Here is an 18,288-nt window from a genome sequence, read left to right as displayed (position 1 = left end):
TACACATTCTGATGTAAGAGTTTATGGAAAGATTTTAAAACTTGTGGACAAAAAAGAGCAAAATAGAATTTGTTAGTAGAACACATATTGAGTACATATACTGTATATTATCTGCAAATAGTTGTGTAATATATGTGCAGTAAATTAATTACTGATAATACATAAATTAATTCACATATATTATGACACACAGGGGAATTTTAAGAAATTAGTGTAAACAATTAGTGTTTGCCCCCCCCCCCCCACACACACACACGGAAACTAGAAGGAGTTATGGTACATGGGGGGGGGTGGCCATGGCACATTGGGAATACGCCGCGTCTCCCAAGAGCATGCCCAGTGCTTCAGAAGTGCTGGACTGCCTCTCTGCCCCATAAAATACCCCTGTAATCATATGCGTGCATAGGTGCCAGGCAAGGGGTGTGCAATGCCCCCTATTGCAGAACTTGGACCACTGTCTCCCTGATCCTTGGATTCTTGCACCAGATCATGTGATGTGACAGCCTACAGTCACATCACATGATCTGGGAGCCGCTGCATCACGTGCATGGACTGGAGAAAATAAACAGGGCAACAGGTAATGTAAATAAAAATAAAAAAAAACATGTTATAGGTTCATATTGTTTGTTTGTTTGTTTGTTTATTGGACAACATAAAGATGTGTATCGGCATGAAAAGGTAACAAATGCAATTTTTGTGTGGGTCTAAAGTGTGCATGTTGTCTACTCGCATGACAGCCATTGTGTGGGGTAAGCCAATTCCATAGGTGGATTACCTTATCTGGCATAGGGCATGTTCTGATGGGTCATTGCAAATGTTTAGAGAGCCTCGGTCCAGTTTTTCCAGGTAGTTCATCATTTGGAGCTACAGTACCATGCTATTTCTAAAGGTGCATACACACAATAATTTTGTAAATTAACGATTTTAGTAAACGATTTTCGTTCATTTTTTCAAGGGAAAAATTAACGAAAATCGTTTACTAAAATCGTTCATTTACTAAATGTACTGAACGATTTTTTTAACTACAAACGATTTTTGCATATTCCCCTAATGAAAATCGTTGAGTTGGTCAGTCTGACTGAATTACAAACATGAACGCGCATAAACAATAATCGTTCATCGTTTTAACTTTGAAAGTGAACGATTTTTACAACAATTGAACGATAAACGATATCGTTAATGATAATCGTTCAAAAAATTGTTGTGTGTGTATGTATATATAGTGTTATCCTACAAGATATGTCCACCACAGGGATGTGTGGCTACAAGAGCCAATAGGATGCTGCAATCTCTCTTCTCATGGCTTCCATTTTCTATACCATAGCTTGATAGCCAGGAAAAATACTTTCCCGGCTTCAGGTACCGGATCGCTGCATACCAAATAAACTGAGTGTCGCTGCTTTCAAAACCCCACAGGCCAGTTTTATAAGAATCCCCCAGGATGTTTTTTTTTTTTAAACTGCTCCTTTGCAATAGTCAACCTATGGAATCACTAGGAACTACAAGTATCATTGAAACATTAGTAATAAAGTCCCTATAATTATCACTGTGCCTATACAGAATTTCTCATAATGCTATCCTGGATAACAGAAAAATCATATGGAAAGGGTACAGTGAGAAGAACACTGCTAAGTTCTAGCTTTACAAATTACATTATGTACAATTCCCCTCAATGAGTTCTGTACATAAATAGATATAAACAAAGGCATGCCACACATACATAGATAAAAATAAATGCCAGCGCAAACATATACAGTGGTATCAAGAAAAAGGTTTCACAGTCATTGGTAGTAACTAAAACGGCAATATAACACATTTTGGAAGTGAGACGTTGCAACTCTCAATGTAAGAGAGATACAAGACTATTTCATGCCAGACCACACAGGATGGGAACATGTATAATTGTCTGTATACAGTACTCTGTTCCCAGTATAGCATATTATATTGTTACTAGAAATTACATTAGAAACATCATTAATAAAAACCATTCTTAGTAATGCTTATTGATTTTGCGGAAATGCTTCATGCTGCTGAAATTAGTTACATTAGGTGTAAATTATCAGAAGACAAATGTATAATTTAGAATTAACCTTCTTATTACTTAATGACAGCACACTGAATTTATTTCTCAGGTCAATTTGTTGAACAAAGGGCTGAACATGAAAGGAGCCTGACCCCTAGTGACCAACATTCATTACTGCAACACATTTATTTCTTAACTGCTTCTCTAAAGTGTAAAGCTAAATTTATTTTCAGGGACACTGCTGATTGGCAGTAGTTTATTAGAATGGGGCCCATAGATTGTAGCAGAGTATACACCTACCCTCCAACATGACCCTTTCCATCCTTCCATCAGGTACAAAATGCTCTGCTCCTGGACTTCCCTCTTTATTTATTATTATTATTATTATTATTATTATTATTATTATTATTATTATTATTGTTTATTTATATTACAAAGTACATAAACAAATAGTTTGATTTACAGTGACTTACAGTACAGTACAATACAATACAGGACATGGATAATATACATTGCTACACTTGCAACCATAACACCCACATAAGCAACAATGCAAAGCAACCAAGCGTTAGGTGCCCTAGTAGAGAGTAAAGCTGCATACACACATACAGATTTTCTGTCCAACGATCCAACTAGCTGATTGGTTGGAATGAAAATCTGGTAACGTATGGGAGTAACTGATTATCAGCAATTTGCTCCTAAATGCCAGGAAACAGATGGAAATGGTCGTCAGACAAGTTTGTTTAATGTTTCATCTAAACAATTTGTTCAAACAACAGTTTTTGTCCAGTTTCCGGCATTTGGGAGCAAATTTCTGATTGTCATTTACTTTCATACCTTACCAGGTTTTCATTCCAACCAAACAACTAGTTGGATGGCTGGAGAGAAAATCTTTACGTGTGTACCCAGCTAAATGGTACCAGGCATGTATACAGTCACAACACAACGAATGCAATGTAATTTCTTCACTTACTTTTTTGCAAAGTACTGATTGCACTTCTGAAACTCTTTTCCACTTTAAACTAGGGAATTGTTTTTTTCCTCCACAAACTCTCCTATTACCACTATAGTTACTTATGCTGGGCATACATTGTACAATTATGTGGCCGATCCGCCAGATGTAAAGTGTATTTGCATGACCAACCATAAACGATCAAACTATCGAACATGCAGAATCATCTGGCATGTCCGAAAGATCTGATAATTTGTGAGCTGTTAATCATACTTGCCAAAAATCTGGCTGCCCCCTCCAGTAGAGAAGGCAAGTATGCTGTAAATCAGCTGCATTGGGCACTGTATGTACTGCCCCGCGCCGAGCAACCAACATTTTCCCTGTTCCTTCACATGGGTGGAACAGGGAAATGTTTCCACCCCAGGGAAGTAACCCAGATACTGTGTCACCTTGCTCTGTTAAAAATCACATTTTAATATTTTATCTGACAATGTATGCACAGCTGTAGTAGTACCTTTTTGGATGACGATTAGATGACTGTTTAATCAATTGTCACATTTTATTTAGTTCAACTTCCAGATTGAGAAGTGATGCAATGTTAGAAAATGCAGCCTAAACTTTAAAATGTTCGACTCCTTGCTCACCACATAATTTATTCCCATCACAAAGACTGAAGCAGTGGGCTATCCCGACCTCACATCAAGTAACGTCATGCCCTCTTTGTCTAGTTTTGGTCTCTGCTGGCTGATTGTGTTACAAAACGAGTCCAGCCCCTTTCATGGGTAAACCACTCTTCAAATCCTCAGACCGAGTAAAAAGTTTTGAAATCTATTACGGATTTGAGGTACTCGGCACTATTTTATATAACATATGAAGGACATAAAAGAATACAAATATTTTCTTAAAATAACCATTACTTGATCGATTAATGGCTAGAACGCATGAACAATCATAAGTTTATTAGTTGAATATGACCAGCTATTTCATATAAAATATAAAACTACGGCAAAAAGGCATGTGGGATGCATTACATAAGCTGCATAAAAGATCTAGTTTAAAATGTATGCTGTTAATACTGAGAAATGATACCAAGACTTGACAAAGGACATACTGAAGCATACAAATGGAATGCTGGAGACAGTAGCAAAATTCCAGTAAATTAGTGAGGACATAAAGGGGGAGATGTATCAAGCCTTGGGGGCATATTTATCAAATACCGGGTTTTAAATTCGATAATTGTAATTTCTTATAGCCGGTTTTCACAGCAATAAGAAATTATCGCCCAATGTATCAACGAACACATGCAGGATGCACCCTGTGATGTGATGTATTAGTAGTGAAGTGATTGTATTAGCGGTTACTTCACTACAATATAAGGACCCAGGCTTATAGATGAGGTGTAAGTAATGTTAGATACCCTGGCAGATAGTGCATATAACCAAGGGAAAAATTAGGTACTTACAAAAATAAATAGATGGTTACGGAATTATGCTTTTAAGTAGTGGTGCCTGACATTTCCTCTTTTTTTTTTTTTTTTTAGCTGGGAATTCAAATATAAACAGACCATCATTTTGAGACTCTAAAAGAAGAGGTTCAGTTTATAACCAGAACTAGCCCTGACAAATTTGATGCCCTTGGCCCGACTTTAGATGAAACTTAGTACATAAATGGCACAAGTTGATGCCCTTTGTCTCCTCGCTGACAGCTGGCACTGACATGGTCACGCTGCTGGGAGAGTCACTGGCACTGATGCGGTGGAGAGATGTACAAAGGAGCCACCACCAGACATGACAACTCCCAACACAAGACACTCCCGCATTGATTATTGCAATAGTCTCCTTACTCGTCTTCCCCAAAAGAGACGCTCACCACTATAATCCATTCTGAATGCAGGTGCGAGGCTGATCTTACTCGCTAAACATTCATCGTCTGCTTCTCTGCTCTGTTCATCACTCCATTGGTTAATTATATTCTACCGAATTCAATATACAATACTCTTCCACATAAGGTTATTAACCAAACTACACCAACATACATCTCTTATCACTTATCTCAAAATATCTCCCAACCCAACCTTTCCGCTCTGCACAAGATCTGCATCTCTCATCCACATGCATAACTTCCTCCCATTCACGATTCCAGGACTTTTTTGTGAATGCCCTTTCAAGCATAATAAGACTTTCCTCTAATCTTCAAACCTTCAACAGCAACTTCTCCCAACCATCCATGAACAGTTTGATGAGGAACAATTCTTTTTCCAGCATGATGGAGAACCTTGCCATAAGGCAAAAGTGATCACTAAGTGGCTCGGGGAACAAAACATAAAAATTTTGAGTCCATGGCCAGGAAACTCCCCAGACCTTAATCCCATTGAGAACTTGTGGTCAATCCTCAAGAGGCAGGTGGACAAACAAAAACCCACAAATTCTGACAAACTCCAAGCATTGATTAGGCAAGAATGGGCAGCCATCAGTCAGTATGTGGCCCAGAAGTTGATTGACAGCATGCCAGGGCGAATTGCAGAGGTCTTGAAAAAGAAGGATCAACACTGCAAATATTGACTCTTTGCATAAACTTAATGTATTTGTCAATAAAAGCCTTTGCACTTATGAAATGCTTGTAATTTTACTTATAGCATAGTAACATCTGACAAAAAGGTCTAAAATCACTGAAGCAGCAAACTTTGTGAAAACCAATATTTGTGTCATTCTCAAAACTTTTGGCCACGGCTGTAGATTGTAAGCTTGCGAGCAGGGCCCTCTTACCTCCATGTCTGTCTGTTATTTCCCAGTCTTGTTTTATTACTGTTTGCAATTGTAAAGTGCAAAATGGAATATGGTGCCGCTATACAAGTAACTGATAATAAATAATAGTGACATTGCCGAATAAAGCACTGACTGTAGCGTTGCTGATGTGAGGTCATTTCTGCTGGAGGCTTTTCCCGTCACTGTGTACTGGGCGACATGGCAGCAGGGCCGTAACTAGGGTAGTGCGACCAGTGCCATGGCACAGGGCACCACATTGCAGGGGGTGCAGTGTAGGTCTGTCAATTTTCCTGTTTATTATTATTCTCACTTGTAGCTTGCTCTTCTTTTATCCCCAGCATCTCCTGGTCGCCCTTCCCCATGAGGCCATGGCCCTTTTTTAGGTGCACTATCGTAAGTCCCTATTTAAAAAATGGACGGGGGGGCTTTCTCTGGCACGGGACCAAAAAGTCTAGTTACAGCTCTGCATGGCGGTGTGTGGGTCACTGTGCCTTGTGGGACAACCTCAATGGATCTCCTTCACGCTAGGCATCTGGAAGTGACGTGCAGTGAGGGCTTAAGTGCTAAGATCGCCAAAAGATTATATTCCTCCTCTATGTCCATGTGGATGGTAGGGAATGACGTTGGACAGTAGCTGATGACGTCAGGGTCCTCTCCGTGAAGGGAATGTAGAAACTACCATGGATCAATGGCGTCATATGCATTTATCTATATGGCCTATGCCCAGGGCTCTGAAAGAAATATAGTCTACAGTATGTATACAGACCCTCCAACATGACCCCTTCCATTAGGTACAAAATGCTCTGCTCCTGGGCTTCCCACCTAATTTATGATTGCAGTCACCTGTGTTGAACAAGTTAATGGATGAGACAGGTGTTTCACACAGGTAGCTGCAAACATAAATGTGCGCTGTCTTGGAGTTATCCTGGACTCCTCCATCTCCTTCAAACCACATATACAGAATCTCTCACAGTCCTGTCGTTTTCATCTTAAAAATATTTCCAAGATCAGACCCTTTCTCACCCAGGATGCCACTAAAACCCTCATTGGTCATCTCCAGATTGGACTACTGTAACCTCCTCCTATCTGGCCTCCCCAATTCCCTTCTCTCCCCTCTCCAGTCTGTCCTTAATGCTGCTGCTCAGCTCATCTTCCTCTCAAAATGCTCTGCATCTGCCTCCCCTCTCCTACAAGCTCTCCACTGGCTCCCCTTCCCTTTTAGAACCCAATTTTAAGGTTCTCACACTCACTCACAAAGCCATCACCCAATCTTCTCCCACTTACATCTCAGACCTCATCTCCTTCCACTCTCCTGTCCACCCTCTTTGTTCAACAAATGCACGCCCCTCTCATGCCAATTGATTACTTCCTTACTCTCCCGCCTCCAATATTTTGCCTGCGCTGCTCCCCACCTTTGGAACTCTCTCCCGCTTCCCATCAGACTCTCCACCTCTCTTCAATCCTTCAAATGGGCTCTCAAGACCCACTACTTCATCAAAGCCTTTCAGCTCTCATCTTAATTTGCTGCTATATACTCCTTCCTGCCTGTCTACCCCATCTGTGTCACACCTGTTTGCCTGTCCCTCCCCTTTAGAATGTAAGCTCCTATGAGCAGGGACCTCTACCCTCTTGTGCTTCTCCTTATTCTACCCTCATCTACTTCTTAAGCTGCATACACACGTAAAGATTTTCTGTCCAGCCATCCAACTAGTTGATTGGTTGGAATGAAAATCTGGTAAGGTATGAAAGCAAATGACAATCAGCAATTTGCTCCCAAATGCCGGAAAATGGAAAAAACTGTTGTTTGAACAAATTGTTTAGATCAAACATTTAACAAACTTGTCTGAACGACCATTTTCATCTCTTTCCTGACATTTAGGAGCAAATTGCTGATCATCAGTTACTCCCATACGTTACCAGATTTTCATCCCAACCAATCAACTAGTTGGATAGTTGGACAGAAAATCTTTACGTGTGTATGCAGCTTTACTCTAAACTAGGACACCTAACACTTGGTTGCTTTGCATTGTTGCTTATCTGGATGTTATGGTCGCGAGTGTAGCAATGTATATTATCCATGTCCTGTATTGTATTGTGTTGTATTGTATTGTACTGTACTGTAAATCAACCTATTTGTTTATGTACTTTGTAATGCGCTGCAGAACACTTGTGGCGCCATATAAATAAACGATAATAACAATAATAATAATAATAATAATAATAAATAAAGAGGGAAGTCCAGGAGCAGAGCATTTTGTACCTGATGGAAGGATGGAAAGGGTCATGTTGGAGGGTAGGTGTATACTCTGCTACAATCTATGGGCCCCATTCTAATAAACTACTGCCAATCAGCAGTGTCCCTGAAAATAATACCCCTTTTACACCGGAGCTAAAACCCGGGTTTTTGAAGGGTTAACCCGGGCAGCTCCCTGGTGTAAAAGGGCAGAGGGTTGGATCGCGGGGTCGAGTGACCCGGCAATCCAACCCAGGTAACTAGCAGGGTTTAACACGGGCGTAGCCCGTGAAACCCTGCTATGGGAACAGCGCACTCCGGGTCACGAAGACCTGGAGTGCGCTGCTAGCCGGCCGATTGGTCCGGCTTCAGTGGCGCTTGGAGATGACGTCATCTCCAAGCGTCCACTTTCACTCCGCAAAAGCCGGGTCTATGCAGACCCGACTGCGGTGTGAGCGGCGCTGACTCGGGAATATCCCGAGTCAGCGCCGGCAAAATTCCGGGTCTGATCCGGATAGGAACTTTGTTCCAACTCCGGGTCAGACCCGGAATTTAGGTGGAAAAGGGGTATTAATTTCAAACCATTAACATCTATGGAAATGTTTGCAATTGTACTAGACTAATACGTAAACTGCAATGGCTGGCCTATTAAAGGACGCTTTTTCCTGTTCATATTGCAGCACTAATGAGCACTAACCATCTGGCGTGTATAATTCCTATCCTTAACAAACATGATGATACTGGCATATTGCCAGATAATGACATGGCGCACCATGACCCGGAGTGCGGGTCACATGGGGGCGCAGCCTGTGTACACATGCGCAGTATACGCAGCTGAAGCCGGAAGTAGATACAGCGGGTGAGGGCAACGGTAGAGCTGAGTACGGTGCAGCAGGGGGTACCGGGCTTTCAGGATGCAGCAGCCACCGCCGGTCTCCCGGGATGAAGATGAGGAGGACCCGGCACAGAGTGACAGCGGCCCGGAACTGCAGTACCAGCCCGAGGCCGACACCCGGGTGCTATATTACACCATGATGCCCGTAGACCCCGAGCCTGAGGACAGCGACCTGCTGGACACCTCCGACCCCCGGGACAGCACCGCTAGCCCGGAAGAGCTGGAGGACGATGACAACTCCGGTGACAACGACAACGTGGTGACCAAGAACTGCACGTACCAGGGCTGCCAGGAGAGCACCAGCCAGGTGGCCAAGCAGCGCAAGCCCTGGATGTGCAAGAAGCACCGCAACAAGATGTACAAGGACAAGTACAAGAACAAGAAGAAGAGTGACCAGGCGATCACCTGCACCAGCAAGCTGGAGGTCAGGGCATGATGGGACTTGTAGTTGCACCTAATTTACTAGCCTCTATCTATAAGCAGCTTTAGGGCGACTGCTGGTCAAAAACACATTCTTACCCATAAATAATTAAGGGACATATTTATAAAACATCTTTGCGGGATAGTTTTTTGGGGTAACCACAAATAGTACTACCTGCATATATGTATGTATGTTTGAGGGGCTCGGAGATATCAGCTGGGGTGCCCCGATTCCCTTATAGGTTTTTTTGTAGGAGCTGCTAAAATGCTGAGTTTTTAATCCGGAGCTTGGCTTCCGCACATAATTGTTAGGGAGCTTATAATATTGTGATGTATGGTTCACAACTTACTAACACCTGCTGTGGTGTTACATGTTGTATAGTTTACTATCTGTTAAGTGTACTGTCATTAGGAGAGCAAGCTTGCTGCTAAACTCTGTCCTCAGGACCCCAAACCTCTGTCCTCAGGATTTTCAAACTCTGTCCTCAGGACCCCAAACAGTGCATGTTTTCCAGGTCTCCCAGAATCACAAGTGAAATAATTAGCTCCACGAGTGGAACTTTTTAAAATGTCAGTGAGTAATGAATACACCTGTGCTCCTACTAGGTGACCTGGAAAACGTGAACTGTGTGGGGTCCTGAGGACCGAGTTTGAGAACCTCTGTGCTAAACCATGCAAATCTAGTTTGTGGACAGCTTCTGCTGCAAGATGAACCTATACCAGGCTTTCTCAAATGCAGTCCTCAAGGCTCCCTAATACCCCTTCTACACCGACCTAAAAATCCCGGGTTGATGCGCATCAACCCGGGATTTTTGTCTGTGCAAGTGGATTCACCTGGGTACTTTGCAGAGTTGGTCACGGGTCGTGGCACCCTGCAGTGTAAAAGGCGCGATCCGGTTCACGATGACCCGAGATGTGCCGCATGTTGCCAGATTGGCCAGCTTCAGTGGCCATCTCCAAGTGTCTACTGCAACGCCAAAAGAGCCGGGTCACTGCAGACCCGGCTCCGGTGTGCATGGCGCAGATTCGGGAATATCCTGTGTCGGTGCCGCAGTATGGAAGGGTTTGTTCCAGGTCTGATCCATATTGGAACCCTGTTCCAACCCCTAGTCCCAGAACTTTGGTTTGAAAGTGATATAAAAGTCCAGGTTTTAAGGATATCCATGTTTGAGTAAAGATGGTATAATCAGATTGACTGAGGTACTAATTATGTCACCTGTGCTTAAGCCTGGGTATACTTAAAATCTGGACTGTTAAGATTGTGTACGCAGCATGGCAAGTGCATACACATTTGCCAAAACTGGGTCTGACTGTGGGAGCTACGTGTCATGGTGCATTCTGCAGCGTGGCATCGTTAGCGACATCCCCTGCCTGCCCTGCAGTAGGGCCAACAGACGATGTAGCTGGCGAACCGCGGGATCGCACATATCATGGGTACACACTAGAGAATGTACCCTATATGTTGCTCTGATTCGCTGGACCGAATTACTTATCGTCTGTGTACCCAGCTTAAGGGCAAAATTTACTAAGTAGTAGGTTCTAAACCCTGACAGTTTGGTGACTGTTTACTAAGGCCAAAACAGCTGTCAAAACACATAATAGAATAGAACAGGGCTAAATTACTGAGCAACGGTTTTGGTGTCATTTAGAACCTGCCGCTCAGTAAATCTTGCCCTAAGAATGCCCAGAGGGCATGATTCACTAGGGTTCGCTATTTTGTTAATGCACATGCAACGCAGTTGCTAATATCAGCGATATGCAGCTGCATTGTGATTGCAGTATAGCATTGCAATCACAGCCTCAAATAAGGACGCCCACTTTCCCTTGTCTCACATCCGCTATACTTAGCAATATAGCAAAACAATTGGTAACATTTGACCCGTACGCACTTTCACAAGCCCAGACCTTACTCAGAAATTGCTAACAGCCACGCACGCTATCAGTGCTATGGCAGCGTATGGCAATGCAGTGGATAATTTATGCAGGCCCCTGCAATGGCGTTGAAACGCACTGGCACACCTGCGTTCGTCTGACCCCGTCAACACCCTCCAAAGGGCACTTCCTGTCAATCACTCTGCGATGGGTCTGCGTGGCCTCTGCGATCGCAGTCCTGATCGAAGTGGCTGGTTCACGCAGGACGCAACAATCGGCCGATTGCGTGCATATTAGCAACTGCGATCCTTGCTGAATCAAGCCCAGAGTTTGGGAACCACTGCCCTATACATATACTATTGCAGAGCAGAGTGTACACCTGTTTGTGGAGCATATCTTGTGTATTTTTGCACTGTGCTCCGGAACAGAGTGTATGTATGTAGGTAAAGGCAGGTATCCACTTGCCGATATTAATGGACGACTGAACGATAACGTTCAGTCGTCCATTAATCTCGTTCCTTAATCGGGCAGTTTAATGTCTGAAACTACCAGTGATGCGCGCTCCTCCTTGTCGTTTCCGACCTCAATCATCACCTGAACATGCCGGGTAATCTGCCGATGACGACAGATTGGCCGTGTTCAGGGATGAGGGAGGGTGCCTGCACAGAATGACACATCGTTCAGTTTGGGCACTGCACAGTACAATGAACGACTGCACGATATCGTGTTTGTGCAGTCCTTCATTGTTGGGTAGTGGATGTGCACCTTTAAGGCAGTGCACTATTGTATGCATTTCAATCACATCTCCACTTACAACAAGAGACGTCACCAGGATGTAATTCAACGTTCTCACTTAGGCCAAAGTCAGGGAGGACGTGTTGATGGAACCTCAGGCTATACAGAGTTGGATGTAAGCATAAATACGCCTGTTTTCACATATCATTTGCATCAAGTATGCAGGCGAAAATGCAGATTAGGGCCCATAATGTCAACCAATACGACGGATTTCTGCTAAACCAGTGGTTCTCAAACTCTGTTCTCAGGACCCCATACAGTTCACGTTTTCTAGTTCACCCAGCAGGAGCACAGGTGTTGTCATTACTCACTGACACATTTTAAAAATCCACAGGTGGAGCTAATTATTTAATTTATGATTCTGTGAGGACACCTGGAAAACATGCACTGTTTGGGGTCTTGAGAACCTGTGCGATAAAACATTATAGAGGTGATGTATGAAACTTCAAAAAGAGATAAAGTGGAGAAGGTTCCCATTGCAACCAATCAGCTTCTAACTATAATTTATCTCGCACAGTCTATAAAATGACAGCCAGTATCTGATTGGTTGCTTTGGCCAAGTTCTCCACGTTATCTCTCTCAAATGTTTGATACTTCTCCTCTTTTATTTGATCAAAACCACAGAAAAAAAACAAACTGACTTCACACTAGGTTCAAAAATATAATTATGAAGTTGTATCAGAAGAAAACCAACAATGTAAACAGTAATGTCCCTAAAGTTTGGTACATACACTAGGTCAGGGGTAGCCAACCTCTATCCTCGTGAGCTACCAACAGTTCACGTTTTCCAAACCACCTAGCAGGTGCACAGGTGTATTCATTACTAACTAACACATTTGAAAAGATCCACAGGTGGAGCTAATTGTATCACTTGCGATTCTGTGAGGAGACCTGCAAAACATGCACTGTTGGTAGCTCTTGAGGACCAGGGTTGGCTACCACTGCACTAGGTAAACAGGAGGGCCCGCTGACTTATCTGTCGATTGGTAAGTGCGTACACAATTTACCAATCATCTGCCCAATGTGCCAGGCTTGACGTCACAACTAGGCAGGCAATTAAATCTGCCTGCCCAGTTGAGCTGTCACTCATCGGCGGGTCCATGCAGCATGTGTATGAGCATTCGGCAGGTCTCCCGTACACACCAGCATATGACCGATATATCTTTCAGATATATTGCCCATCTGCTGTGCTGCATGGCTGATCCGATATGTCTGTGTGAACGACGTTGTTCACAGACATATCTGGTGTACACACGTGCCAATTTACTATTGATATATCGGGCGTTCAATAGAATGGCCAATGTATCTATCGGTGTGTACCCAGCTTTATGATCAAAGTTATCAGGTTGGTGGTGATCCCTAGAGTCAGTATATAGTTATAGAATATATGGAGAGAAGACAGAAGACTCTTGGTGGGGCAAGCTTAAAGTTTAATTATTCATAATAAAAGTTATGTTTTATTTATAAAGTTTAAAATGAATAAGGTAATTTAAGACAAAAACTAGTGATGTCTGTGTATCACCACTTCCTCTAATGTATCAGCGCAAACTCTCATCAAAGTAAAGTATATTTATTATATATTATATTTTGGATATACATATGACTTCAACTTAATGGTGTTTGTGTATCACCACTGCCACTAAAGTATCAGCGCAAACGCTCATCAAAGTGAAATGTTGTGCTGTTAGTATCTCATGGCACCAGGAAGAGTGCTATAGAAGGGGTACATTTGTTACATAACAAACATCCTTTTTTAAGAGGTTCACACACCTTTTTACCCAGAGTGTTTGTCTTAAATTACCTTTATTTATTTTACATTTTCATAATAAAAGCTGTTTTACTTTTAATAATTTTAACTTTAAGCATGTTCCACCTAGAGTTTTCTGTCTTTGATCAAACCAATCAGAATGGTAACCTGTCTGCACAGTGAAGGCATCATTAGCTGGCCGTGGTCTATGATGTATATCTGTACAGTGACTGCATTGTTTGCTGGTTGGGGTCTATGATGTATATCTGCACAGTGAAGGCATCATTAGCTGGTCATGGTCTATGATGTATATCTGTACAGTGACTGCATCATTAGCTGGCCGTGGTCTATGATGTATATCTGTACAGTGACTGCATTGTTTGCTGGTTGGGGTCTATGATGTATATCTGCACAGTGAAGGCATCATTAGCTGGTCATGGTCTATGATGTATATCTGTACAGTGACTGCATCATTAGCTGGCCGTGGTCTATGATGTATATCTGTACAGTGACTGCATTGTTTGCTGGTTGGGGTCTATGATGTATATCTGCACAGTGACTGCATCATTAGCTGGTCATGGTCTATGATGTATATCTGCATAGTGAAGGCATCATTAGCTGGTCATGGTCTATGATGTATATCTGCACAGTGAAGGCATCATTAGCTGGTCATGGTCTATGATGTATATCTGCACAGTGAAGGCATCATTAGCTGGTCATGGTCTATGATGTATATCTGCACAGTGAAGGCATCATTAGCTGGTCATGGTCTATGATGTATATCTGCACAGTAAAGACATCATTAGCTGGTCATGATCTATGATGTATATCTGTACAGTGACGGCATCATTAGCTGGCCGTGGTCTATGATGTATATCTGTACAGTGACTGCATTGTTTGCTGGTTGGGGTCTATGATGTATATCTGTACAGTGATTACATAATTAGCTGGTTGTTGTCTATGATGTATATCTGCACAGTGACGCTATCTTTAGGTGGCCGTGGTCTGTGATGTATATCTGCAGTGACTGCATTGTTTGCTGGCTGTGGTTTATGATGTTGTCACTGTGCAGATATAAATCATTGGCTGGCCGTGGTCTATGATGTATATCTGTACAGTGATGACATCATTAGGTGGCTGGAGCTAGGAAGGGATATATGTATGACCACCTTTTATATTGATAGATTATTAATCCCAAATGTGTATTGTTTCATTTAGGATAATACAGAGTGTTCATTGTCTCTTACAAAACAAAGGACTGGGTCAGTTGGGGATCGTCCTCCGCGCCCTACGTTACTGGAACAAGTGTTAAACCAGAAGAGACTGGTAAGTATGGCCGTATATGTATAAGCTAATACTAGGAGTTATGAACATTCTTTGTAAATGAAACTATAAATATAACCTACCAACTTTTCACTGTTGCTAATTGGCAAGTATCCAACCCCTTCCCTCAGTAGGGTTTTCTGCTACAGTAGTATTATCCTATGTAATTGTTATATTGCTATTTATTTACTACTTGATCTCTACTGAGCACATGGGGTGGGGTGTAATAAGCAGAGGACCAGTATTCATGTAATAGGCTGCCATTAGTGCAGCATAGAGCTGGGGAATCAAGACCTCAAGGGGTAAATTTACTAAAGTGAGATTTTTTAGAGGTGGAGATGTTGTCCAAAGCAACCAATCAGATTCTACTTAACATTTAACTAGTGCCTTCTAGAAGATAATAGCTAGAATCTGGTTGCTATGGGCAACATCTCCACTTCTAAAAACTCTCACTTTAGTAAATTTACCCCCAAGTGTAATTTCCTCGCCTTTAGCTTGGTGAAGTTCTCTAATATTGTTCTCTCTCTATCTGGGGCTCCTGTTTGTTGGTTTTTACATATTGGAAGATTGTCATTCAGTGTATGTAGTGAGACTCTACATTCAGGAGGCCTTTAAATCATTACACTTACAACAGGGAAACCAAGACTGAGTTGAACACAAGTCAGCATAATTACTACCGCATCGCAGCATTGAAATAAATGAGCATATTCACCTTTATGCAGAGTTGTATACGCCTCTGCGGCTGGACCGCCCCCATCCGTACGCTTACTTTCCTAGCCGTGATTATGATCAAAGCCCATTGGCAGCACCCTTATTATCCTTGGTGCAAAAGATCTCTCCTCTCTTGTGCATTTCAGGCATATTCAACATGCAGCCAACTAGCTGTTGTGGAACTACACATGCCAGCATGCCCTGCCATAGTTTTGTTAAAACTGGCGTAGGACATGCTGGAATGTGTAGTTCCACAATAGCTGGAGGGCTACATGCTAAATACCCCTGGGAGTATGGGAATCAGTTTATAATGGAACTATATCTGTGATGCTCCACAACTGGATGTATCATGTTTTCATCTACCACTACATAACATGTCATTTTTGTTTTTTTTTTTATATTAAAAAGTTTTTTTGTAACTTAATTCTTCACCTTTATTTTGGATATATTAGAAGTGCTCTCACTGATGATACAACTGATTCTTGTTTTTTTTCACCAGTCTCTGTTGAGAAGTCCAGAAGTTGTCAACTTTCTTCAGACTCAGCAGCAGCTTCTCAGTCGGCAAGTGATTGAACAGAGACAGTCTTTTCAGGGGACATAGCTTTGACTGGATCTACCTGTTTGCACTATTAATTTTATTATGCTGATCTTTTATTTATCAGTTACTGTTTTATATATTTATTACATAAGACTTTCAGATTTCACAGCTAGTTGTAAAAAATCAACTCCTATGCTCAGGCAGAGTGTTTTATATGTTTTATTACATGCACAACAAAACATGAGCTGGTGGCCCCAGCATCACTGTGCAGATAATCTTGTGGATGCAGTTGTCTTACCCAGACGGAGACTGTACTCCATTTAGGCGGATGCATCAATCTCCTATTGCGTTCTCTTTGTTATATGGGATTCATTGTTATGTCACATTGTCTGTCTGTAAAGTTTTATCTATGCGCTCCCAAGCAGGAAGACTATACCGAGGGAATTCAGTTCTAAGCATTGTGCCACCGATCATCATTGCAAGTTTTCCTGCACACCTCATTGGGATGAGAGGTAAAATTGTGATGTGGATGGACATGAGGTGCTATTCCACAATGGCACATCGCGGCCATCACGCTGAATTTAATTCCCCCCTTAATATGGTCTCGCTTTAGTGTTTAAATATTATCCCCCATGTAACAAAAACTTGATTAACAAATATTTCCTGTTCATTTTATGCTGCTCTGCTGTTGAAACCAAATATTTAAAGCAGAGGTGCTAAGATAGTATTCATCATTTATGTGCAAGTTATTCATCATTTATATGAAAGCTATAGCAATAGTTTGCATATACTCAGTTTGGAGATGTGAAGTGAATAGGGTGGATATGGTTACTAGTTACTTGCATTTTTTTAAAATTTCCTGCTTTTAAAAATGTTAGTGAGGTTTACTTGTCACATACACATGACTATCTGAGACTAGGTTATGGCTCTGTTTGAGCTGCTGTATGTGCCTACATGTGCTCAGTATCTTACACAGTAACGGGCTCCTGGGTAAAACCGGTAAAAGAGAACTACACTCTATGTAAGAAAAATTGATTGAACAGTATGATTATTGTACACTTCAAAATATCAGTTGAGATATTTAAAATTAATGTTAAAATAAAAATTAGTCTTTTAAGAAAACAGAAATTCAGTCCTAGCCCTTTTACCTATGCCTTAGAATAATTTTTTTTTTTCTAAAGGAATTTAATATCGCATATATATTCAATATCATTTTGTTATTGTACAAACATTGATATATTGTAAATGGTCCTTGTATCCCTGTCACAATGTAACGTGGATACAAGGACCATTTTCTACTGTGGTTATTCAGCACATAACAAATATACGTCAGTTTCTCCATTAAGCAAAGAGTGAATAACACCAAACGCATGATTAAGCAGTCAAAAACACAACATATAATCATATTTTTATATGTCCTGTCTTTTATAGAATTGTTTATTTTATCATAGCAACATGGAGATCCAACCCTGGAACTTGTATATAGAAGCACAGTGTAACATTATTCCATGTTGCAGAAATAACCATGCTATGATCACACCTTCAATGAATTCAGCTATGTTAGGGATATGGGTATATTGTCATCCGGCTGAGTCCTGTTTATAATAATAATCTGTATGCATGCTATTGAAGTCTAGTAATAAGTATTTTATATCCTACATTCCGTAGCTTATTATAGTTTTTTTCTCCCCCTCAGGAATAAAGGGTAAACTGCTGTTTTTAGATGTATAGTCATTTTGTGATTTTGATGAATAGAAAAGATTATTTTAAGAGGAACTAGGAGAAGCAGAGCCGGGTGCAGTATGGTTAGCCTTTTATGCAGTGATGTAAAGCCAACAAATCAATAATACTGATTCTAGCTGATTTCTGCTGTTACATGTTCTGTGACATAAAGATGTGTCCAGTGGTGGATTACATTTTGAACAATATAGCAGGACAATGTTAACATTCAGGGGTTGGCAAATCGTTGCTAAAATTCCTGCCTTTCAGTCATCCTCGCCCCCCTTCAGCCTGT

General features: G+C 41.6%; 1 protein-coding gene across 1 annotated transcript; it reads left to right on the top strand.

Moving 5' to 3' along the window:
- Nucleotides 1-8,820: 8,820 nt before the first annotated feature.
- Nucleotides 8,821-17,984, top strand: RFXAP (regulatory factor X associated protein). The gene is made up of 3 exons (XM_088460140.1): nt 8,821-9,292; nt 14,921-15,028; nt 16,236-17,984. Exons 1-3 carry the CDS (start codon nt 8,888-8,890, stop codon nt 16,335-16,337), a joined length of 615 nt encoding a protein of 204 aa, XP_088316266.1. The 5' UTR covers nt 8,821-8,887; the 3' UTR covers nt 16,338-17,984.
- Nucleotides 17,985-18,288: the final 304 nt, after the last annotated feature.

Source organism: Taudactylus pleione, unplaced genomic scaffold (assembly GCF_031769625.1).
Source record: "Taudactylus pleione unplaced genomic scaffold, aTauple2 ptg000043l, whole genome shotgun sequence".
Lineage (NCBI taxonomy): Eukaryota > Metazoa > Chordata > Amphibia > Anura > Myobatrachidae > Taudactylus > Taudactylus pleione.
Note: the sequence above shows the minus strand (reverse complement) of the source record. Positions and strands in the feature narration are given on the sequence as shown.

Bases quoted from the DNA above. Each gene is read 5' to 3' on its own strand.
- RFXAP (XM_088460140.1), top strand. From the start codon at position 8,888: ATGCAGCAGCCACCGCCGGTCTCCCGGGATGAAGATGAGGAGGACCCG. The intron at 9,293-14,920 runs GTCAGGGCATGA...TGTTTCATTTAG, and splicing joins CCTGCACCAGCAAGCTGGAG to GATAATACAGAGTGTTCATT. The intron at 15,029-16,235 runs GTAAGTATGGCC...TTTTTTCACCAG, and splicing joins TGTTAAACCAGAAGAGACTG to TCTCTGTTGAGAAGTCCAGA.